At 39.2% G+C, this 23,498-nt stretch overlaps 1 protein-coding gene across 2 annotated transcripts in view; it reads left to right on the plus strand.

Annotated features, from left to right (window-relative positions):
• Nucleotides 1-23,498, plus strand: part of PLOD2 (procollagen-lysine,2-oxoglutarate 5-dioxygenase 2) — a 56,999-nt gene that overhangs the window by 9,010 nt on the left and 24,491 nt on the right. For both annotated transcript variants that reach the window (XM_082319140.1, XM_082319139.1), the window contains exons 2-8: nucleotides 8,523-8,614; nucleotides 10,246-10,382; nucleotides 16,136-16,299; nucleotides 17,484-17,596; nucleotides 19,630-19,693; nucleotides 20,480-20,577; nucleotides 23,066-23,167. In XM_082319140.1, the coding sequence (XP_082175266.1) occupies nucleotides 8,523-8,614; nucleotides 10,246-10,382; nucleotides 16,136-16,299; nucleotides 17,484-17,596; nucleotides 19,630-19,693; nucleotides 20,480-20,577; nucleotides 23,066-23,167 (770 nt within the window). The remainder of the gene's footprint in view (nucleotides 1-8,522; nucleotides 8,615-10,245; nucleotides 10,383-16,135; nucleotides 16,300-17,483; nucleotides 17,597-19,629; nucleotides 19,694-20,479; nucleotides 20,578-23,065; nucleotides 23,168-23,498) is intronic.

The raw sequence follows: 23,498 nt of genomic DNA on the forward strand, positions 1-23,498 counted from the left end.
CCCCTGCAAGGATATTTTTTAACAGCAATCCAGCCATGCTATTAAATTGCAGAGGATCCAGTCTTACAAGGTGGTCACGGCTATGGTTAATGGGACTTCAAAACCAGTCTGCCTCTCTGGGAAGCAGTAAGCTATGGGATGAATGGAGGCATGCAGCAAAGTGTTCTGTCTGGAACAAAAGTTGACTGTATAATATAAAGATCAGATTAAAAAAACCCTGGAACTTCCAAATAAGAAGTAGTATTGTTTATGCACCAGTCATTCCCCCTCCTGGAGTGCAATGCACATTTCTCTTCTGAGAAAAGAAGATGACCATGTTTGCTATTTCAGCACATTGTCGTTTCTAAAGAATCCTGGCGGAAAACAAACAGCCGTCAGATGGCTCTGTCTTTTCCCTCTTTATGCCAAAAGTTTTATTTGACCAGAAATTCTTCTGTTGGCTTACTACTTTCTTTGACCATATGTACGTCATATAAACTGACACTGGGTAGATACACATGTTTAAAGTTTGTGTTTTTCACATTGTGTACTTAAGATCTTCTTTGTTTGCTGCTGGATTACATTAACCAAGTATATGTATGTAGATATAACTTATAATCATGGTTACGTTGCATATGATGGGTTTCTCCTGTCTCCAGCTGTTTGACATCTTTTCTCAGAGTATGTGGATTTTCAAAAGTTTTATTTGACATAGAATCTTAAGTTTAGGCTATAACTCCTATTTATAGGGGGGAAAAAAGATCAATTTTCCTTTTGAGAAGTTTAATATTGCCTTCTTGAGTTGTAAGTGGAAGATTGTGTTGTGCTAAAAATCTGGATTTTGAAAGTGCTCTTTGATATTTCATCTTTTTAGTTGGCTTAACAGTTCTTTGGGTTTTGAACATACAGTCTGAGTCCGTATAAATAGGGAAGGGAACTTGCTGTTGGCACCATCGGTGACCCTCTAGCTATCTGCAGAGCTTCAGCATAGCTTGGAAGCATATGGAAGAACTGGCTTTAGTACAGTCATCAAAACTGCATGGGAGGAGAATTGGTTATCCTGACTGTATTGACTCAGTACAGTATTGTGTAGCCCAATGATCCATTTCAGTTTTTTGAATGCTTTCTTTACTATTGTGGGCTTAAACCTTGTGCTGCATTCTCTTTAAAAGCTCTTTCACAGTTTTGCAATTAATTGGGAACTCAGACTGTTATGTTATTCAGTTTTATGGAGGAAACAGCACTTGAGCCTATAAATAAGATATTTTCCAACAGGCTTTATATCAGCCATTTTTTTTGGATCTCCTAAGTTTCGTCTTGTTCAGAAGATATTGTAGAGTATTTTATATTTTCCAGGATATCTTCCAGAACTCATCTGTTAGAGAAATTACAGGCAGTTAGTTGTATAGTGACACTGTACTCCTAAATAGTGTTTAAAGTTTTCTTCTTCGAAAATTTACGAGTTTTTTCATGAAGTTATGAGAAACTCTAGATCTTGAATCCCAGTTATGGATCATGCCTTCACATACTGTAAGCTGACCCACACACAGCTCACCCTGCACTATTATCCTTTTATTTGCTAACTCAAGATGTGTTGCACTCAATATGCTTATCAGGGCAATGATATTAAAATGGCATGTTTTCCAAACAGGGCTGGTGACATGCTGGAAGGCACCCACCAGGAGCTTCTGGTGTGCAAGCAGCTACAGTGAGGGCAGAGCTGAGGACTGTGATTTCTCTTCCAGGCACAGAAATATTCGCCTTTTAGGGGAGTAGAATGGATAGGAAGGTCAAGGAAGCTGCTGATTACATTTTGTATCTAACTCAGACTACTGTAAAAGTCTCAGAACATGGATTTTATTGATGGAGTGTGCTTTAGGTGAGGTGCGTAAGGAACGAAAATAGAACTTGTTGAGGACAATTTCTCTAGTTCACCTTCTCATTACTGGCTGAGTACAGAAGTTGGAAGGGAAAGTGGCATGGCCAAGTCAGGACTCATAAATTTGAGATGATTATACATGGGGTAGGTTGCCTACCTTGGAAATAAGCAGGCATATCGAAAACTTTAATCCAAAAAAACCCCAAGCGTTTCATCCCCTTTTATTGTCTTTCTTTTTTTTTTTAACAGTTAATCTGTGGAAACAATAAATAATGGTGGAAATGCAATCAGAAGTCTGCAGTTAGTTGGGGCTGTTTACTGTCACTCTGACGGCTGCTTCTCGGTTCAGCTTACTTTTGAACATTCCTCATTGCTGTTCTCTTCAAGTGTGATGGGAGGACTCCAGGCTCAAAACACTTTTTCAGTTGCGTTGTGCTTTAGTGTGTCTCTCCAACGATGGAGAAGCATGCTCCTACATGGTGTAAAGGAAAGCTAAATCCAGTCTGTGGGTTCGTGTTTTGTTTGGGTTTTTTTCTTTTTGTTTGTTTGTTTTTGTGGGAACCAGTACCCTGTTGGTCTCCCATATCTCCAGAGATGCAGGAGACATAATAATAGGCACAATTACATAGCTTAATTAATGGGCTTGGATGCATCCATGTGCCTCTTCCAGGTATCCATCTCATCCGTCTTCTCTTCAGGTGTCTGCCCAGCCTGTGCCTTAATTAAGGTCGTGCAGGTCATTGCCAAGGTTACTACCTGACCTTTCTTTGACAGTGTGTATGTATTTTTTTTTTTTTTTTCCAAATCCACGGGGGTATTTCTAGTATGCTTCCAGTTCCCAAGCTTTTTCCACGATCTCTAGCAACTTTTTTATTTGCTCACTGGAAACCTTTGGTGAATTATTTTGCAATTGTACATCTCCGCTCATTTAATGGAGAGGTTGATGCACAGTTGTTACTCCATTGAGCAGTTCTGGGTGGGATGTAATCTGCAAACAGGAAAATAGACTGTTTTATGTAGACACTAGAATATGGATAAAACCGTATTCCAGGAAACAAACATAATTTGTTTACCATTATAAGCCACTAGTTTTAAAGATAAAGATAGATTTTAATGGCATAATGTGGTACCGTGCACAGATGTCCTTTGATCTTACAGCTCGCTCCTACTCCAGAGAAGTCCACAGTACTTGAATCCAAGGACTAAATGTCAACACCCATGTGGCTGTGAGCAATATCCTCACTTTTGGCTGCTCTGAAGCTACTGTACTAGTGCCCACAACCCCTGGTAGAAATTAGGTAGTAATCTCTGTCAGTGTTCATTCAAGATAAATAAGAACCACGTGGGTGTGCGAGGAATGACTGCAGTTCCTTGTGTACTTCTTTGCCAAGGTACAAGGAGAGAGGTCACTGCTGCTTAAAGCAGTCCTGCCATGGCAATTCCTGGCTGAGACCTTACCAGGCAATTCACTGAAGACAAAGGCTCTGGTTTATAGTTCTTATTCCTGGAAATAAATATTTATGATGCAGTTAGACCCCTGATGGTAGCAGCGCAGAAGATTGAGTAAAAGAGTGAGGTGTTTTGATAAACCTTCATTGGATTTCCTAATGAATTGCATGTGCTCTACATGCAGTGTTGTCTTTCACAACTTGAGTGCTAAAGGGTTTCCTAATTTGCATGTAAAAATGAGTTCTGTTTGTCACTGGATATACTTTTCTTGGCCAAAGGCGTGCTCTCTCAGGCTTGTTTTCAAAACAGAACAGCTGTTTTGTGAATGTAACTATCAGAAAGCTGTCTGGAATAATGGCACTCCAGTAACTTCAGCACCGTCATATCTGGCACGAAGCTATTCAAAGATTTTATTTCGTGCCTTCCTGTTGAACTTCAGTATAGGGTTTGCGTTTCCTTTTTACACAAATTGACTTTACTTGTGGAAATAAATGCCAAGCTTGGTAATCCCCTCCAGTGACTGCCAAGATGCCTCTGGCAGGCTGCGTGCCAGGGGAGCCCAGCCCTGCTGGGCAGCCCGTACCCTCTGCGGTGTCCCAGTGCCCTGCGAGTGTGGAGGGCTGTGACCGCCTGCTGTGCTCTTGGTTTCATATATGTTTGCATTTTGAGGATGCTGTTGGAAAATATTAGTGAGAGTGTATGTTCGTCCCCTCATGTGAGGGGGATAGTCAGACTTAAGAAACGGGATAGCTCAAGTCTATATGTAAGACCATACAGCAGAGTTCCTTAGGGTAGACACGTGGGTGGAGGGCAGGGCAGGGATTTGTGCCAAAGTGGATGGTGAAGCAAGAACAGTGTTGCTGCAGCTAGAATTCGTCGTGAGGTTTTTGCGAAGACTGAGAATTTTGCGGCTCGTTCGCTGGGGAGTACTGAGCCACAGTCGTAACTTGGGGTCTGAGTAATTGCAGACAGCTTTCCGCTGCTATCCTCAGGTCTTCATTGCACAGCTGGAGCCCTGGAGCCGGCACAGCAATGCTGCTGGGGACTCTGAGCCGGTCACTCAACCTCTCGGTGTGGCATTTGCATGCGACTCAGCCTGCAGTAAGGGCTCTGGTGCTGCACTGAACCTCTGCACTGTCAGGGCTCTTCGTGGGACCAAACCTGCTCCACTCAGCAGGGACACTGTGGGCGGCTGCAGCTAAAATTCATGTAGCTGAGCACATCCTGAAATGGAAACATTTGGATAAACTTACTCCCCTGGGATACCTGTTGTACTCGCACATTTACACTCTTGTGAATTCATGAAAGTCACTTTGGATTTGTGTTACTAGACATGAATGGGACAGGTCTTCTAAGGGGTTGTTGTACCTAGATGTAGCAAGCAAGGAATAGATTTTTCAAAGTGAATGAAGTTAAAGGTTAAAAATAAATTAGCAGAAGTATTTGGTCAGAAGCATTCTCTTCACTCGCTTCCACAGGAAGAAACAAATACCTCCCATGCTACGCTTAGTGGAACTCTGCCAGTAAAGCTGGTGCATGTTGTCATTTACGTTTAAATAAAGTCACAGGAGTCTACAGAAATTACATTAATATTTTTGTAACATCTTACTAGCTAGAAGAGAATGGTGCTGCTTTCCTCAGTTGGTTAATAATACCCTCTATAATATGCCAAGGTAACTATCATTAAATGCACTTTTAATTGTCTCTCCATACACACTCTAGACTGAATCAAAGCGTGTTTCTCCGTGCTTTGATCAGACACATATTACTTTAACCCCCCCCCAACAAACCCAAACAAACAAAAAAACCACCACCCCTGAAAAAACCCCAACAAAGACTGAATAGTCTATAAAGAAACTCTAATTCTAAATGGACTCTAAATGCTATAATTATACTTCTGCTGCACTTAAAAATTATTTAAGTACCACATGCACCTAAAATTCTGTGGTGCAGCACAAACATGGAAATAAAGCCTTTTAAATCTCTTCATCTGTAATTTAAAAAAATTGACCATTGGCAAGTATGCTAAAAAGAAAACTTTTCCAATGTGAATAATACCTTTATAAAAATAGCTTCCTGTTTGTTCTGTGTCTTGTTTGCAAACCTGACTCAGGCAGCCTACACTAGTTTGCTTCATGGGCTGTGAGTGTCATACAGGTTCTTTTGCAGTTTCATGTCAATATAAACTGCATTATTTGGCTGCTCAGCTTTCTTCATTTTATATAGCTCAGGTTGAAATCCCTTATGATTTGGCACATCATTCTCTCTCCTCCTGTTCCATAAAACTCAAGTAACATACCAGGCTCCATAGCGAATCTTGAAATACATGAGCAATATGTAGGTGGAATTACTGTGGGTTCCGTTAAAAGAGAGTAACAATATCCCATAAAGAATGGTAGGTTATTTTTTCCTTGCCAAACTCTACTTGTACGTTGATTTAATACTTTCTTTGACTTAGTGACAGTGGGAGGAATCTGATGAAGCCCACGTTTTGTCATTTACATCATGGTGTCAAGTACAGATTTTTGAAATCCTTGCTGTTAGCATTCCTCAGGAAGGGGTAGGTGTGGAATATGTCTACCCCAAATGAAATTCCATGGTTATGGTCAGGGCTTGACTGGTCACCTAGGAAACTTTCGATAATGGACTCACTTGGCTTGGCGATGCGGTCTGGTATGATCAGATTTTTCCAGTTCACTCTATTTTGAAAATGCAGTGCTCGAACAAAAAATTAATCATAACTTAATCTGTTCCATAGAGAAAAATCCTATCCTCTGTCTTCAGTTCTGTTTTAGTCATAGTCTAGGATATCATGTTCTTATTCATTCTGTGGTGACTCCTGTAGAATTACTTTAGATTGCATGGCCTTTAGAATGAACGATCTTGAAGACATTGAACCATTATTGCCGTGTTTATGTCTATCAGTGAGTCAGTGTGTCTGTGAACGCATTGCACTGGAATCATCTGTGGAGGTCCTCCTGCCCTTCTGAGATGTACTCATGGGATTTTCTTCTCCTTCTTGCCTACAAAAGACTGCTAGCACTTAAGTGAGAAAAAGATGGAGCAATTAATTTTCTAAAACTGTCTTCCCCAAATTTTTGGGTGTTCAAGTTGAGTTGATTGAAGCATTTCAAGTATTTTCAGTTTCTTCTTTGCTGTGTATTGTATTGCAGGATTATCAGTCTGGTGCAGTAGAGCTAGCAGTTAAAATCTTCAGTAGGACTGTTGAGCAAAAGGAGAAAAAAAAGAAAAAAACTGTGGCAGGATGTCAGAGAAATCCACAAAATTGTGCGTGGTGGGGAGGGCAGGTAGAGGTGTTGTCTCTAGTTGAAGAACTTGGGCTGTGTCAGATAAAAACTGTAGGAGCCCTGCTGAAGGCACAGAAGATTGGAGGTTTTTTGGAGTAGGTACTGGGCACATGGTGCTGTCACTGCTTAAAGGTTACATCAGTTCAAGTAGTGACTAGGTAAGGGCAAGGTCACAAAGTAGACTGAGTGTTTTGGAATATAGGGAAGCCCCATCCAGCTCAGGAAAACCCATAAACTGAGACATGTAGAAAAGGCAGAGAAAGCATTATATATGCGTCTCTTATCCTTGCTCTTCCTCATGTACGCTGTTACAGCTGCTGTTGAGGATGCACTAGCCAGACCACTGTCTGACTTGGTAGGGGTGTTCTTGGAAGTGACCTGTTGACTAGTGCTGAATCTAAGCCTTATTTCAGTGGAAAAAATATCAGTGGCTCCTGAGACTAGTGTCCATCGTTTGCCTGCTGTGGCTATTTTAGGCAGACTTGAATTCCATTAGCATCTGTTTTTTATGTTGCTCTGCAAACTATGTCTGTGCTCCTACAGGTATTTTTGCTTGACTGAGCAGAGGTACACTTCTACTGGTACTTTGCTGCAGGGCATTGCATGAATAACTAGCAAGGTGCGTTTCTTCTACAAAGTGGGAACCTGATCATCATCTTGTGTGTTAATTTTGCTGGTGTCGAATAAAACAAAATGGTATGTGGTGATTGATTTGAATACACTCAGGACGATATCTCGGCTGTCTGAGGGCTGCTAAGTGTGTGGTGGTGGACAAGGCTGAAGGGTTAACAGGAATGTTTTTCACAGCAGCCGCTTCTAGCACATGTTACTGTGCTGGTAAAGATAAACCCAGAGGATGTTTTTTGGGAAAGTGAAACAACAACAGGCAGTGTGTCTGGAATGCTCATTAGAGGCGATTAATTTTACTTTCTTGTAAGGATTGATCTCATGGGCTCTGTTTAGAGGGCAGCTGTTGCTTGAACTCAGACCAAACTGGGGAACTGCAACGTGCTCTGGGATCCAGGCTGGTCTGATTAAATACTTGATGTTGCGTGGGGGTACTGTCTTTCTCAGAGCTTTGAATTATGTACCTTGATTATGCAGCATATTGCATTGGGTGCTGAATGTTGTTCAGTAGTTTAATCGGGAAGCTGTTTAGTAGGAATTCATGGCCTCATTTGAACAATGTCAAAAGCCCTGGGATATGAAAAGGAAATTGGTTGCACGGTCATTTGCCTGCATGCAGTAAGAAGGCAAAATTAGCACTGGTATAATTTACAGAGGCTCTGAATTAAAAAAAAAAAAAAAAAAAAAAAAAAAAAAGAAAACCAACAACAAAAAACCCAACCAAAAAAAAAACCCCAAACCAACCTTACTCTTTTGTCTCTGCCCAAGGACTTAAAAGCACTAAATGCTGGCTGTTGCGGCATTGGTTTGCATGGTTGGCTTTTGTTCAGCCTGTTCACAAAGAATATGAACCACTTGCTTTCAGGGGAGTTACTGAGGTTGAGTGAAGTTCTCTGGTACCATTCAGTCCCATGATAAGGGGTCACAGGATTAGCTCAGACTGAAAAGTAATAAATTAGTTTTGTTTTGAAGATTTCTTCCTGTCCAGTAGTCATACTAGCTTTGTTTACATGTATTGAGCCAGTTGTTTACAGAGTAGATAATTTCTTTGCTTCCTCTTCCTGAGGATAATTTTAAATACAGCACCCTTGTCCATAGCAGTTCTTGTTTGATAATGTCTCACGCCTGTAATATGACAGTGTATTTGCCTCCTCTCTTTGAATGAGATGCAAGCAAGTCGTAAAGCCCCCTGATCCAGTGCTGTTCAGTGCGTTTTTTTTTTTATTATAAACTGGGGCCTGAAAACATATTAATGCATGTTCCTTCTTTTTCTCCCTCAGATAAACTACTAGTTTTTACTGTAGCAACTAAAGAAACCGATGGCTTTCACCGTTTCATGCAAACTGCAAAGCACTTCAACTATACAGTAAAGGTATTGTATGTTTTCATACCAAATATTCATACTACACAGCCTTTAAGACGGAAACAGTGCAATAGTAACTGAGGTTGCATTAGCTTCCTTGCTTGCTGGGGCAAAGTAAAACAATTACAGAGCTTGGGGGCGGGTAGGGTACTTGCACGTGGCCTGCCTGATGTCCCTGTTGCTTACCTGCTGGTCCCCTTCTGAACGACCATGGGAGGGTGCTTCTTCCACTGCCTTAGGAACTGTTTTACGGATTAGTAGCTATTGTGATCAGTGTCCTCAGTCACTTACAGGTTCTGTCATGATTTACCGTATAGCTTTGCTTTTCAGCGTGGCTAATTTTGTTTGCATGAATACTGCACTGCACTGCACTCAGAGGACTTTGGCTGTCTTCTTCCTCCTTAAATAAGGCTGGATCCCTGCTGCGGGGAAGGAGGGAGGGTCACAACTGAAAGTTTCACTCTGTTTCCCAAGAACCTCGTCTAGAGGTCTCGTCTAGATGGTGCTAGAAAGGTTGGACCAGATGATGCTTGAGGTCCCTTCCAGCCTGGTATTCTATGATTCTATGAACCTGTAATTCTTTGAGAGGGCAAAACATTTCTATCATTTTTCAGCCTGTTTTCTATCATGTATCAGCCTTTTCTGCCTTGCTCCGTGTCTCTGTACGTCACATACTGAGGTTGGCCTCCACGTGACCTTGGGAAAAAGGGAAGGCACTAACCTTCTTCTAAACTTTCCCCACAAATTGGTTCTGCAAGAGAAAATCCAGGAATTCAGATGGTATTACGAATTTTTTCTCCTTACTTACCATGGTGTCTACACTATAAATAGGAAGCTATTTGGGTCTCTGAAGTTTGACTTCTGCCACTGGACTTGGAAGACCGAGAGAACCTTTCCTAATGTGATAACGCTGTACTAAAGTACCCGAGAAGCCTGAGCTCTGAATACATCTATTAGCTTTGCAGATTTGCCCAAAACATCATGCAATGTAATTCTTCCAGGTTTTGTAAGTTCCAAAAATATTATGCTGAAAACCCAGAAAAAGTTTAAGGTTTTTTTCTGGTTTTGAGATGTAATTCTCTATAGCGCTTGGCTAGGGAGGAATTTTGTTTAGCTGATTTTAGCAGCCAGCTGTGTATTGCGGAACCTATCGTTTCGTTTCCTTGTACAGAAGTGTTCTGGAAGGATTTCAGAAAGACTGGAGCTTGCAATTTGTATTAGTAATACCCTGATCCACCAAGGTCTCTTACACTTCCTGTTCCTAAAGTGATCGTATTGACTTTTAAAGGTCTCATTCAGAATGTTTTTCTAATACAAATTTTGAAACAATTTTTAGATTTTTTACTTTTTTTTTTTCTTTTTTTCTTTTTTCTTTTTCTGAAGGAGACACATTTGAATAAACGGTGGTGGCCGGCAATTGCTCAATTCTTATTTGGTTAAGAAATGTCTCTCTCATGTTTTTGCAGTGATGTCATTGTGCTGAATGCTGTTTCAGACATGGAAAACTTACGAAGCTGGAAATGCTGGCTTGCTATGCTTTAATGTTTTGCTTCTGCTTTAACATCTGTTTTCAGTAAGGATCTGTTTAAAAAGCCTCTTGTTTTTGGGTACTAGCAAAAAGTGCTCTTGTCTTATTCCAGGTACTTGGAAAAGGTGAAGAGTGGAAAGGTGGTGAGCTGCCTAACTCTATTGGTGGAGGGCAGAAAGTTCGACTGCTGAAAGAAGGCATAGAAAGCTATGCTGATCAAGAGGACTTGGTTGTAATGTTTGTTGAATGGTGAGCAAACCTGGCTTGTTGCCTTTACATTTTAGTCTGGGTAGGCATGCAGCAGTAGCTGCTGCAACATGCTGAAAGTTGCATGCTGCTTTTCCCCCTCACTGTTTATTTGAGAGAGTTTGCTTCCATTTTTCTCCATTCATAAAAATAGTAGATTGCTCTTGGAGCAATCGTTACTTTTTTAACGAATTTACAGATGTAAGAGTTGTTCATAGTTCTGCTGCCTCAAGGGGGTAAAAAAATGTTACTGGGAGCTGACAGGCTTTTAGGCAAGCATTTGTCCTCTCCCTGTTCGGCTGCGGTGAGGGCAGGACGTGGTTGCAGACTGGGAGGGTGGAATGGAGGGGAAGCAAAAGCAGCTCCAGAAATAAAGGGGCCAGTAGGGACCAGAGCATGATCTTGTTCCATGAAGTAACAGTGATATGGAAGAAGCTGGAAAATGGGCCCCTGAGGAAGCACTTAACAGGAGAACTTCTATTACGTGTTAGAGAACTGAATCAAGAGGCTTGGTGCCACATATACCCTGGTGCCTGTGCTGTCTGTGCAATGGAAGGATGGAGAGACAGTGCTCCTGCAGGTGCCAGATTATAGGTCATAGCACAGCTATAGTTGAACATCCTCACTGGAGGCCAGATAGGTTTCTCCCTGTCACAGAGAATGGGGAGCTCAAACATGTTGAAATCCCACTTTTTCCATTGCTTCCCTCTGCTCTTTTCTCCCCTCCTCCTGTTCTTTTGCTCCTGTGACAAGAGCATGATCAGAGCAGCTAAGAATCCAGCTCACAGCAGATGCCAAGCTCTTCCACACTGGTGTTACCTAGAGCAGGCTCACAGTTCTAAAAGAATCCCTGCAAGGAAGGTACAAGACCAAGTCCCAAATCGGGGACGTGAAGCCCCGATTGCAGGCAGGCAGCCTTGGGGAGGTAGTGGAGTGCAAGCTTGCAGAGGTTCGTTCATGGGTTCACGCTGCTGTTACCAAGTCGTGTTGGAATGACCGCTCTAGAATTTTCTTTCATCTTTTAACTTGCTTTTAAAATGTATTTATTTTTTAAAATTTGGTAGCTGAAGAATTTTAGGGACTCTTTTGCAAGTTAGAGATTCGGCAGGATTTGCACAGCAGACATCACAAGAGAGAAAGTGGTCTGACAGTGGTATTTGCTGGAAAGTTCCTTTATTGTTTTGTGTAAGTTAAGAGTTTGGGAAAGTTGGAGTAGCTTGCTAAACTGGTAGCAAATTTAAAGATGCTGCTCAGTTTTCTTTTTTAATTTTACCTCTCATGGTAAATAGAGCTACAAAGCCAATGTCTAAATCATCTTGAACAATTTGTGAGCAAGCTTTGAAAGGGAAACTTATTACACTGAATATTTTCTTTGTACACTTAATTAACAGTAAAAGTAACAGAGTTTGGAGGTATGTGATCCGTTTTTGAATTCTTTTCTTACTGACTTGATCAGTTTTGCATTTGGTAAGTGGAAAAAGTATCTTTCTAAAAGTAAATCTATTACATGTTTGTTCATAGTGTTCTACTGATCATGCAATAACTGAAACTTTTTAAGATTAATTTGGGAGATTATTTTGTTCTTTACTAAATACTCAGATGAATCACATGTTTCCCATATACTTGCTACTTACATTGAATTTCTTTGTTTTCAAATTTGTTATCCTGATTCACGTCTATTTTCTCCCTATATGGTAAAATACGCAAATTTGTTATCAGATTTGGGTATAGCTCAAATTCTTCTCCAACATAATTTATTCTCTCAAGGGGCAGGCTGTCTGCTGGCATGGATGAGAGAGTACAGAGGACCATGTATGTTGAAGTGGAGATGCCATAATGTTTCTTGCCATGAAAAATCACAGGATTTAAGGCCTTCTGAGTTCTTGAGGTCCATAATCCCAAGTACATATTGATTTAAAGCCAGTGGAACTGATTCCAAATAGGAGAAAAAAAATAGTTTGCTGATTCTAGTATTATGTTTTAGTTCTGATGAGCTTTTTCATTTCCAGGAATCCTGCTTTGCAATTTAAATGTTAATCAATGTAGCAGTACGTTTGGAAAATACAAATATAGTGAGATTTCTTTCTTTATCAAGTGTTTTTTCATTATATTCATTGTGAAGCATTTGGAATATTAATCTGGGGGGGGAAGGAAATGTCTGGTTTACTTACTGTAACTAGGCAAATAATTTCTAGTGAACTGTTTACTTAAACTTAGCTTCTTGCCTTTTTTTTTTTTTTTTTGTTTTGATCAGTTTTCTAATATGGCTCACAATTCTGGAAGTAGTTTGAACTTCTTCTGTGGACAGCTTGTGTCTAGGTGCAGATAGCAAAATGCTTTGCCTGCAGATGGAACACTATTTAAATTAGGCTTGTTTTTGCGAGAGCTAACCTCTGGTTTACTTTGGACCATTTCAGATTGAACTGGCTAATGGCCAGCGTAGACTGGATAAAATGGCTGATGCTATGATTGTTCATCCAGAACTCCCACAGCCATCTATTTGTATCATGGAAGACTTTTGAAGCCTCTCAGGTTTCTGGTGTTTTTTGTTTGTTTGTTTGTTTTTGTTTTTAAACATTTGTCAGAAATTGAGGGATAATTACATTGTCTACATATCTCAAAATGGTTAAAGTGTGATCCCGGTGGGGATACAGTGTAAATGACAAAATAGCTGTATAGCTGAACAGTCCAGTTAAATAGGGTGGAATACGGGACCTGAATTGCTGGTTACCAGTAAGCCCTCTCTTGTTTGTATTTTGAGCTCTTAACCTGCAGCTCCAAAAGTAACATGTCCATGTTGTTATAAAAGTTGTGGATGCAAAAGTTGCATGTTCAATTATAGAGGACCCAAGCCACCGTTGCCATTTCCCTATGTTGCTGGGAGTGCTGGATGCGTAGCTGGAGTGCTTTGCTGCTGCAAAAGAGGAGGAGGGATGGGTGGATTCCAGCCCCAAGCGTCTGCCATCTGGGAACTTCAGGAAATGGGATTGGAGTTGTGGAAACTTTCTGTTTTGGGTTTGGTGTTTTTTTTTTTTCCTTTCCCCTCTCTCTCCTTTCTTCTTGCTTTCTACTTAATTGGAAGGATTTATGAAGAATAAATAAAAGAGTAGCTGAGCTTTTCCAGCTTGCTAAGGCAGCCTGCCTTTTCCTGGATATATCCACGCTTTTTCTCCCCTGCCAAATTTTGAAGTCCTCTTTAAAGTAAGTCATGTGCATCACCCATAATAACAGTATAAACTGTCAAGGATAGTCCTGGGACGCGTTTTGTGATGTAGACCTGAGGTGAATCTTCCGTTACAGGAGGAGTTGAGTGCTAGCTAGACAGAACATAATCTGACATAGCAGGTAAGCAAGGCAAATGATGGATTTATAGGTTTTAGTTGGACTCTAGAAGTTTTCCTGTTGTCTGGAGAGAAAAGCAGGAGCCTCATAAAGCAGCTGATGACTGGCAGCGAGGAACGGAAGGCTGGTGGAGGTCCTGCCTGGGAGGAGGTGTGGTGGCAGTAAGACACCTCTTGACAAAACAGAGGGCCATGAAAATTAGTGGAAAATGTAGGTTTATGCTGGACTCCTACTCCTGCATAATACCCGTTAGTGTGTAAAGTTTACAATAATTATTAATGCAATTTAACAGCTCTGTACTGTGCTTTGTATTATAAACTGTGCTGTATCAAGTAGCATATCCCTTTCACAAGCAGAGCCTGTGGCTGGCCCAGCATGTTGCTCAACTTTGGCTTTCTTTTCCAGAATGAGAGTCCTTGGAAGCAATGTTGTTCCAGGGGTGTTTGGTTCCTTCCCGCAGCTGTAAGTCATTGCAGCAGCAGCACTAAACTGATCAAAGAGGAGAAGCACAGCCTGCCATAAGCTATTAAGTTAAAGTCTCAGACAAATCTCTGTTTTTGTCTGTCTTCAACTTGTCTCCTGTTTCTTGCTTGTTCTTCAGGCTCATTCTGGCTTTGAATTGGGCTACATGAATTAAATGGAAAAGGGAGAGAAGTGTACTCCTGTATATTTGGGCAGAAAAAGGCAGTTTTTGCAAAACTGGGGAAGCTCCAAAATGTACAATATTTTTTTCATACATTCTGCTGCCAAAGCTACAGAAAAACAAAACAGTGAGAGTTTTTGGAAACCCACTTACTTTATATAGACTACATAACACACTTCCTTTCCAGGGTTCATACTTTGCTCTGCGGTAGAAATCTTCTCTTTTGCATTTGTGAGCCAGCTGTTGTTCAGTTCTCTTAGGCCAATTGCATTAAATCCCCTTTGAAGAAAGGGTGTTTAAAATAGTTTCAGAACTGTACCAGAAGTCAGTAATGATTGACCTGTTGGCACTATTGTTGAGTAATACATTGCAATGCAAAAAGTTCTGTGCAGTGCGGATGAGGGTACTGCTGTCCTTAGCCCAGCTAAAAGACTTTGCAAGAACAAAATCTTGGTCAAGGTTAGACCTTTTGATTTTTGGTAGCTGTACCATTCCTTTGCCCTATATCAGGGCTGATGAGTTTCAATTACTAAGGTAGATGTGTGGAATAAGAATATACCTGCATTCAGATGAGGAAGCTGTGAGGCTGAGATGCTGCCATTAAATCCAAATATTCTGCTTCCTCAGCCAGAGACTAATCTAGGACATGATTCCAGTATTACTGTGTCATGGTTTCATGCTGTGTAAAATGAACCTTGAGGTGGTTTGCACATTAATGCTTTTATATGTGGATCTCAAGTACAGACAAAGGAACCTTATACTCTGAATAATTTAATCATTTATACATATTTTGAGGTTTTGGTTTGGTGGGGTGTTTTTGTTTATTTGTTTGGTTTTGTGGGTTTTTTTGTTGTGTCCCCGTCCCGTCCCCCCCCCCCCCCCGAGGCATTGATTTAGATATGCTTCAACAACAAGAAACCACTAGGCTTATGATACGACATTCTTACATGACCTTTGCCAAACCCGTGCATGTTTCTTTCTGTTTTGGGATAGTGCTGCCCTTCAGCTCTGGGTAACTGCTGCTTTTAGAGAGGAGCCCTCCACCTTTAGGTCTTTGTCTTCAATAGGAGTTGGTAGTCAAATCTAATGAACACATAAAGGCAGGTGAAGTTTTTCATAAATAGATATTGTGAAGTTCAGAGCCTTCTGAAGTCTTCAGCACATTAAAGATGTTGAAGGAGAAATCTATATGTTGTCAGGATGCAACACAGTTTAAGTTTATGGGCAACTAAACTTTACTGAGAAATATCTAACTACATTCTTGACAAGACTTTTCAGAAGAAAGTCAGCGCCATTGTGTTTTGGAACAAGATCATCTAGAGTTTGCCAGTGAGTCACCTAAATCATCTCTCAGTCCTACTGTATTTAATCTGCTAAGTTTTCTTATTTGTTGTTGTTGTTCTTAAACACATAAACAGTTTTCTAAAGGGGAAAATATATTTTTTTACTCAAAATACATGAAATGTGAAAATCAATTTCAGGTAGACAAAATCTGAAGGAAAAAGAATGCCCAAGATGTGGAAGGTTTTTAAAAAAAAAGAATGTAGATAGAAGGGGAAACTGTATTGGATAAATAGTATTGATTAAAGTTTTCCTCCTAGAAGGGTATAGGATTTTTACATTTTAAAATGATTTAATGGGTCATTTTTCAGAATAAAAGGACTGTCTGTATGATTTTTAAAATTTGAATAGTCCAACCACTTGTTGTTGTTCTGAACACAGAAACATTAAAATTAAACTAATCTAATGGATATCTTTTCTTTATTTTCAGCTATGATGTTATCTTTGCGGGGGGCCCTGAAGAACTGCTAAAGAAATTTCAGGAAACTAATCATAAAGTAGTGTTTGCAGCAGATGGACTAATTTGGCCAGATAAAAGGCTAGCTGACAAGTATCCTGTTGTCCGGAGTGGAAAACGATTCCTGAACTCAGGAGGTAAGTGTGATTCTTGAACACAGTAAACTCTTGAACTTGAACATGACTCGCTTCTGTTATCTGTTTTATGTGTTTGTATGTGGAACTGTTCCTGAATTCCCCAAGTATAAAATCGAGGACTGGATTTGCTGTCCTCTTCCTCTCTTCCTCCCCACTTGAATAGCTCCTTGTCTGTGCTCAAGAATAGTTTTCATTCAAACTTACATGGTGTTTGTTGGCAATAACTTGTGAAAAGCAGGTAAATAAAGTTAACAGCCTAGCAAGCAACTGTGCCTTGCAATGAAATGCTGTGCAGGGATGACCCAATTGCCACCGATTTAAATCTACTTCAGAAACAATCAAGTGTACAAGCCCAGTCAAAGCAGTACATGCTATTTATAGGCACAATTTAGCTGGTCACAGAATTTCCTGAGTTGGCTACCTTGTTCTTGGGGATCTCTGCATACAGTATAGATGTGCTGGTAGCTCTGCCTGGCCCATCAGCATGGCTTAGGCAGTTCATTCCAAGAGAAGTGCAAGTTACTCCTATTAATCTCAATGATGTGTTAATTCTAGAGTCCTCCTTTGCCAGCTTAGGTAATAATTTTGCGGTTGATTAATATATGCACTGACACTGATATTGTTTAACTGCTACAGAGCACAGTGTGTCACTTCTCCTAGGTACATGGTGCTGGGCAGAGTGTAGATCTGGGAGTGTCCCCGTTCCTTTCCCTCCCTTCTTTACCTGACCTATCTACCCTACCTTTTTTTCTTTTGGCTTAAACATAACGCATGTTAGTTTTGAGTTGAATTCTCTTTGTAGTTCTGGCAGTATTAGATTGAGGCTTCTCTGCCAGCAAGAAGTGGTTGATGAAAATGAAACTTTTTCCTCAGATGGGCTTCTTGGGAACAGTAGTAGTCTAATCTCATGCTTTGGAGTTCTCAGGACCATCCTAAACAGGCCACTGTTTCCTTTTTTTTCCCTTAAAATAGCATTAGTATAAAAATAACCCTTAATTATGAACTCTTTAAAAAAGAACTGGTACATATCACAGGAAGAAAACTGGATTTTGAGCCAAGTTGTATGAATTTCATACTTTTCCTTTGCTGGCACCAAACAGTCAGAATGAAGTCCCTGACTGGTGTACAGCATTGGCAGAGTAGTGCTTTTTATGGAAATAACTTATGTGTGTGTGATATTGCAGGATTTATTGGTTATGCTCCATATATAAATCGTATTGTGCAGCAATGGAATCTGCAGGATAATGATGATGACCAGCTGTTTTACACCAAAATCTATGTTGACCCATTGGCAAGGGTAGGTAGTAACTGGTTTTCTCATTTCTTTCTGCTTGAAATAACATGCTGCTCCTCATAAAACATCAGGAGATAAAAACAAAAGGAATGCTGTCTCTTTATTCCGGAGTGCCATGTTGACGGTTATGTTTGTTCTCTGGAGGTTCCTACTGTCGGAGTGATGAACAGGCTTCCGAAGGGTCATGGCTTGATATATTATTTCAGGCTGTCTGCAGATCCAAGCAGGTCATGCTTCGTTGTTAGAAATAAAAGCTCTGAGGTATATGATTGGACACATTCATCTCAATGAGGGTCCCATGTATTTGGCAGTTTGACAGCCAGAGAATGTGGCATTTTTCCAGGGCTTAACTAAACTACTTGCTGATCCAGTGTTTTATATTTTGACTTGCTGCCATTTCAGATTCTGCCTGCAGCTGCCTCTCACTCTTCAGTTTTTTGTGCAGATATGTTCAATAAAGCTGCATCGTAAATTTTTGGTGAAGAGCTTTCCGTGCCCTAGCTTAACAAAGTTCTCTGCTGAGTAGCAGCATTAAAGCATGATAGATGTCAGAGGCATGGCCCTGATGCTGGAAAAAGAGGGCTAAGGAAAGTTAACAATGTATCGATGCAAAAAGACTTAGAAGCTGATATTGCAGAATTTTGAGGTTGATTTTGAGCATTTGTGTGCTTAAGGCAGATTGACATTTCTGAAATACATGTATGTTTTTCTATTAAATTATGCGTGAAACATCAAGCATGTTTAGATACAGGTATAGAAATAGAATAGAATAGAATATTTCATTTGGAAAGGACCTGCAATGATCGTCTAGTCCAACTGCCTGGCCAATATGGGGCTGACCAAAAGTTAAAGCATGTTAAGGGCATTGTCCAGATACCTCTTAAACACTTGACAGGGTTGGGGCATTGACCACCTCTCTAGGAAACCTGTTCCAATGTTTGACCACTCTCTCAGTAGAGAAATGCTTCCTAATGTCCAGCCTAAACCTCCCCTGGCACAGCTTTGAACCATTCCCACGCATCCTATCACTGGATCCCAGGGAGAAGAGCTCAGCACCTCTTTCTCCACTTCCCCTCCTCAGGAAGCTGTAGAGAGCAATGAGGTCGCCCCTCAGCCTTCTTTGCTCTGAACTAGACAAACGCAAGGTCCTTAGCTGCTCCTCCTTGGACATTCCTTCCAGCCCTTAATGTTTAAATTGATTTTATGCAAGTTACGTCAGATGCTAGATATGCAATTGAAAGGAGAGGGTGTAGAGAAATTAAAGCTGACTCTGCACCAATGTCAGAAGTAATATAATTAGCTGTCTAACCAGATTGTCTTTTAGACAAAAAATGTGTATCTCTGCACAGTGCACTACTGCACTGTGATTCAAAATGCCTCCATGGCACTTAGCTTGGGATACTGTACCATACATTAGCACTAATTTTCTGTATGGTAATATCCAATGCTGTAGAATATGTAACAAATTCTTGGAAGAACAAAACAGAGTAAGTTATCTGTATAAGGGTTTTCAAGTGTGTTTTGAAGGTTATATACTTTGACCAACATGTTAAAACTTCAAAACAAGGTACTTTAAATAAGAATCTAAGTAGGATTAATAATACAATATTAGGAACATGTTTTAAAACCGGTGGTATTTTCTATTCTGACATAATACTTAGATTTGGCTTTTGTATTTTTGGGACTGTGAAACACAGTCTGTTTTGTTGCTTGGCCAAGACTTGTTAATTTTTTTTTAAGATAAGACACAAATTTTCTTTGGCTTATACTGCCAAATTTAAGTTTCTTTGGAGAGTTATGACCTTTATCCTTCAAGGTTAGATAAAGTTTTTGCATATATAAAACTGATTGCTATACAACTGCACAACTCAGGAATATAGAAAAACTTAACACTATAAAATTAAAAATCATATCTAAGAGCTGAATACATGAGTAGTTTTGCCTGGTTACTTGCTGCCACTGCAGTATAACTGTAACTGTACCATAAAAACATTGGCTTTTAGAATACCTCAACATCTTTGCTACTTTTATTTCAGGAACACATTAACATTACTTTGGACCATAAATGTACAATTTTCCAGACCCTAAACGGAGCTGTTGGTAAGTATATGATTTGCATGTTGTGTGTTTTATTAACTGTTATTAACGCTTTCTTTGCTTAACCATGAATATCATTCCCTAAACATATGCTTGTTTTAGAGAAGTATTTGGATGGGTAAACCTGATTACCAGATTGGTTACAGGTCTTTTGGGTTTAATACTAATTAATTTGTCCCATTGATAAAATATTTGATTTAAAATAGAAAAAATAGTTTTCAATAAATGAAGTTAGCAATAAATACAAAGTTAAGAACCATTTTTCCATCTGGCTTTCACAGACTTAGTTACAGGAGTAAGATTGGTAATTAAAATTACATTTTAGATGTTCTTAAGGAAATGGCTATACATGATGAAATTGAATATGGAATAATGTGGAATTTCCTTTATTTAATTGTGATGAATTTAAATTGAAAAGTGGTATCTGTGCAAACTTCTTTTCTTATCTTTAACCTTCAGTTATGGAACAACTTTTTATAGTCGGATCATATCTGAAATAACTATGATTTCTTTATAAATAACATTTGCATAAAATTAGTTTTATTTTTAGAGCAGATTTTTTTTCAAATACTGAAGGTTGCTGATGGCAAACGCTGAAGTTTGATGTAATCTTATAAAGAGCTTAGAATTCAAGATCTAGTTAAATGAAGAACAAAAGCTTCCAAATAAGTAACATTGACAATGATAGCAACAGCAGGGTATATTGTATCAGCAAGAACTTAAAGAACTCTGAAATTTTAGCTTTTATTTAGAAACTCTTATTACTGTACAATCTTTGTTGATTTTCAGATGAAGTCCTTTTGAAATTTGAAGAAGGAAAAGTAAGAGCAAGGAATTCAGTGTACGACACATTACCGGTAACCATTCATGGAAATGGTCCAACTAAAGTGAGTGACAGTTCATTTTTATTTTTGTACAATGGTGGAAGAGTCTGAAACAGTCATAACACACCACCACTGCTCATTTCCAATTAATAAGAATTGCAAGGATTAAAAAAAACCATTCTACTAGCTCTCTCCATCATGTTATTCTGCTATCACTGTAACCTGGTAGCACTGCTGAAACAACTCATTCTGCTCCCAAATTCATTGTAACATGGGATATTAGAAGCGAGTAAGCTTATGTTAACTATCACAAAACAATTTTTGAAGCTAGTGAAGAATGTCTATCTGGTTATTAAATGGTAATCAGAAGAATAGGTTTTTGGGGGAGAAAAATCTAACCAAGAGTCACAGGCTGGGGTACAAAACAGTAACACATCTGATGCTACCGCGGACCTTGGTTTGTGTTTGTATACACATACATAAAAGAATAGATTGTATATAGGCAAAAATATATATGTGTATGTATACGTGTGTGTATATACACACACACAGCTGGCATTTGTTCTTGCATCTTCAATGTCATTGATCACTGCCTGCAAATGTACCCATGGCTCATGAGCTTTGGGTTCATGGTAGAGCACTGTCTGCCCTGTGGAACAGCCGTTTCAGCAGCTTCTGTCTGTGTGTAAGGATTCAGTGGTGCAGAGGACCTGGCACAATTTCTCTGGGAGAAATGGCTATGTTTTGGTCATACGGCAGTTGTATTTTTTTTTGTTATGTGGCAAAGAAGTGTAAAGGTGTATAATTTCTAATGGCCTCTGTTGGCTGAAGGATTGGGTGTGGCTACTTTCTTAGTTCTTCTGAATACGTGTTCCTTACTGTAGCTCCTTGTTTTCAGAAAAATGCCTCCCAGGAGAATGAAATAAAGGTCGAAACTCATTAATACCCCAATGAGTGCTTTTTCTTAGGTTTTGCACTGTTTCATCTTTGGAATTAGTGAATACAATGATGCTGTTATCTGTTTGGCTTATAACCACTCAGAAGTGGTGAAATATATGACCAGTTTATTCCATGTTGCTACAGTTATTTTTGCCTCAATTAAATCCTCAAGTTATCTATCATCACTGGCTTTGCTGGCATTTTGCCAATGAAAAGAAAAGTACTGTATTTTACAGTTGGGCAAGCAGTTTTGGGTTGGAACTCCTTATACTAATCCACAAGTTATGCTACATTAGATAAAAGTCAATCTCTGCATGTAGTCATGTAGTTTTAAAAACAAAGAGGAAACTCTTGCTGTATATCACTTTGTCATTGTGATTAGATTCTTTTGTTTTAAATGTAGAAGAGGACAATAATATAATGGGATTGGAAAAAGTTTAAACTAGTAAGTAAACTAAATCATGAAAGAAATCCCCAGAATTAACTCCAAATAGTAAAAACTTTTTGTTTATAAAAACGTTCTCTTTTGTAGTTAATCTCTTGAATTTGCAGATTAGTAAATAGCATCAGTCAGAGACAATTCTTTGAAATGGATACTAAATTATCCTGACATCCTAACATGTAATTTTTTTTTTCTCAAGTGCAATGGCTTTTTTGTGAAATATTCATTTTTGTAGACTTTATTGTACATCTCTGAAATTAAGTTCAAGCAATTCTATTTATAACCTGTCTAGAGTGATTTTCAATATGCATAAACAAATGCCCAAAATATGATAAAATGCAGAGTGAGTATTGGGCTGGAGTGTGTTTTCTATGCAAAATCATATTCTATCCTTCCAGTTTTTGATGAGGGCAGTAGAGCAGGAATGAATAGCAGCTTTCACCCAGGCAGACTTTCCTGGCATAAGAGATTACTTAAGCATTGCAAATGGCAGTAGAGAAAAGTGAAGTTCTGCGTAAACTTCCCATGGAATCCAGGAGGACAGGGCAGCCCAGGCAGCCCATTGACAGAAACAGTACATATTTTGTTCAGTGCCGGTTAAAAATGTTTTAAGAAGCTAGATGCTGCTTCAAAACATATCCCACTGGCTGGCTTCTGAATCTTGGCATAGATTGTCAAAAATACATCGTCTGGGCACCTATCTTCTACATTTTCTATGTGTTTTTCATATTGTGTTTTGTGTAAAGTGTTAATGATTCTCAGATGTGGGAAAAGAATTAAACTATGGTAATTTTTTTTTCTTTTTGGCTTGAAATCATGCCTAGCAGCTTTTCAGAGCTGAATGATCTATAGTCTGTGTCTTGAAAGTCATACAAGCATTTAGTTGGTAGTTGTTACACTTGCGACAAATTTTTTGGTTTAACTGAAGCAATAAATGTAGATGCTAGGAGAATATCATCTCTGGTTTGTAAATGAAAAGAAGAAGAAAAAGGTTTTTCCAGCTATTTTTGTATGTTTGGGTTTGTGTTTTTTTAATCTTGAATAAAAAAAAAGACAGTCAATTGCCTTTAGGTATAAGGGATTCAATGAGTAAGCCTGAAGTCTTTAAAAAATACAGATCAGCAATTGCATGCACACTTCATTAATCTGAATTGTTCATTTATTTACCAGATTCACTTGAATTATTTGGGAAACTATATCCCCAATGCTTGGACACGGGAAACTGGTTGCAGTATTTGTGATTTAGACTTACTAGACCTGTCAACAGTAACGGTAAGAAAACTTTTCAGAAGATCAAAACCCTTTTGAATGCATTTGGTAGCTGTATAGTGATTTCTGAGGCGAAGTGGCTTCAGTGTGCAATATTATGTTCTGTAGACATCTCAGGATATTTTTTCTGGTATATGAAACTGTAAGGATGGAATTTTAATTTACTGGAAATATTAGTACTTTTAGAAATGTTTCTACGCATGCATTTTAATACTGGTTTCCCCAATATTACTGAACATGATCCCATCCCAAAAAGACCTCCAGATCCTTACCTCTGTTCATTGAGGGTGAGTGAATAATCTTTGAATCATGCAAGATTCAAGTGAATAATTAG

The sequence above is a fragment of the Platalea leucorodia genome (genome assembly GCF_965183815.1).
Source record: "Platalea leucorodia genome assembly, chromosome: 8".
Classification (NCBI taxonomy): domain Eukaryota; kingdom Metazoa; phylum Chordata; class Aves; order Pelecaniformes; family Threskiornithidae; genus Platalea; species Platalea leucorodia.